We start from the raw sequence: 1,296 nt of genomic DNA, 5'->3' as shown, positions 1-1,296 counted from the left end.
TAATATATTTACTGAGAAAAATGGTGACGTGTTCAATACTTATTTTACCCGCTGTATATAATTATGTTAGAAAAAAACTAGAGGAAATTCTGAAAACCTTGCATTTTGCTTGTCTTATCAGATTTCTGTGAACTCACTCTGGATCCAAACACGGCTCACAAGTTCCTCAAGCTGTCTGAAAACAACAAAAAGGTGACGGACCTGAGGAAGGAGCACCCGTACCCGGATCACCCGGACAGATTTGATTACTGGCCTCAGGTCCTGTGTGAACAAGGGCTGGCTGGTCGCTGTTACTGGGAGGTGGAATGGGTCGGAAAGGTTTACGTTGCGGTGAGCTACAGGGAAATCGGGAGGAACGGAGATGGCGACGGATCCAAGTTTGGAGGGAACGAGCATTCGTGGTGTCTGGCCTGCACCGATAAGGGATATAACGTCTGGCACAACAACAGCGGGACGCTCGTCCCTCTTCCTGCCTCCTGCTCCATCTCGAGCAGAGTGGGAATCTATGTGGACTGTCCTGCTGGTGTTCTGTCCTTCTACAGAGTCTGCTCTGACTCTCTGAACCATCTCCACACCTTCAACACCACATTCACTCAAACTCTGTATCCTGGGTTTGGTTATGGAGTTAAATATAATTCTTCTGCATTTTTGTGTCAGCTCTGAACCACAATCACAGCCAGAAAAATGTCTGATTGACATCACTCCTGAACTGATCATCAAACTATATGAACTTTATGAATGGGAAGACCCAGCTGCAGTGGTGGGCACAGCTAATTAAAAAGGTACCTTCCCTATCCACTAATCTGCTAAACGAGAATCAAAACACTGCTAATTTTAACCCGCTAAACGGCATGCGTCAGGTGTTTCTTCTTAACCCTTTCGTGCATGAATTATGATAAACTCAGTCAGGATTTTTTTACTAAGTGTTTTTATACATCCTTGGGGATGTAAAACAAGGTTTGAAAAAAATTTTCTTCTATCTTTTTTTAAAAGATATAATTATCTGTACACTCAAGTGTACTTCATGCATTTTGTACTGTTAAAAACATAAATGTAATGACATGGTAATTATATAGGTATAGTTATATTTAGTTATACAGTTGTAATATGGTATTCTGTTGGAATGGTGGTTCCTCCAGTCCTCTGTAGTCCTCTCTATTTGAGCTCTATTGATAAACGTAAAAGTTAACATAAACATAAAATTATGTTTTCACTAGGTGCTTTTATTCTTCTATAGGGATGTAAAACAAGGTTAAAAATAAAGATATATTCTCTCTGAACTGAGGAGGATAGTGT

General features: G+C 40.5%; 1 protein-coding gene across 1 annotated transcript in view; it reads left to right on the top strand.

Annotated features, from left to right (window-relative positions):
• Positions 1 to 678, top strand: part of LOC106519029 (protein NLRC3) — a 17,475-nt gene extending 16,797 nt beyond the window's left edge. Inside the window, exon 10 of the mRNA XM_014010507.1 lies at positions 122 to 678. Within this exon, the coding sequence (XP_013865961.1) occupies positions 122 to 663 (542 nt within the window). The 3' untranslated portion in view covers positions 664 to 678. The remainder of the gene's footprint in view (positions 1 to 121) is intronic.
• Positions 679 to 1,296: the final 618 nt, after the last annotated feature.

The sequence above is a fragment of the Austrofundulus limnaeus genome, unplaced genomic scaffold, assembly GCF_001266775.1.
Source record: "Austrofundulus limnaeus strain Quisiro unplaced genomic scaffold, Austrofundulus_limnaeus-1.0 Scaffold70, whole genome shotgun sequence".
Taxonomy (NCBI): domain Eukaryota; kingdom Metazoa; phylum Chordata; class Actinopteri; order Cyprinodontiformes; family Rivulidae; genus Austrofundulus; species Austrofundulus limnaeus.
This window is presented reverse-complemented; position numbering and strand designations above follow the sequence as displayed.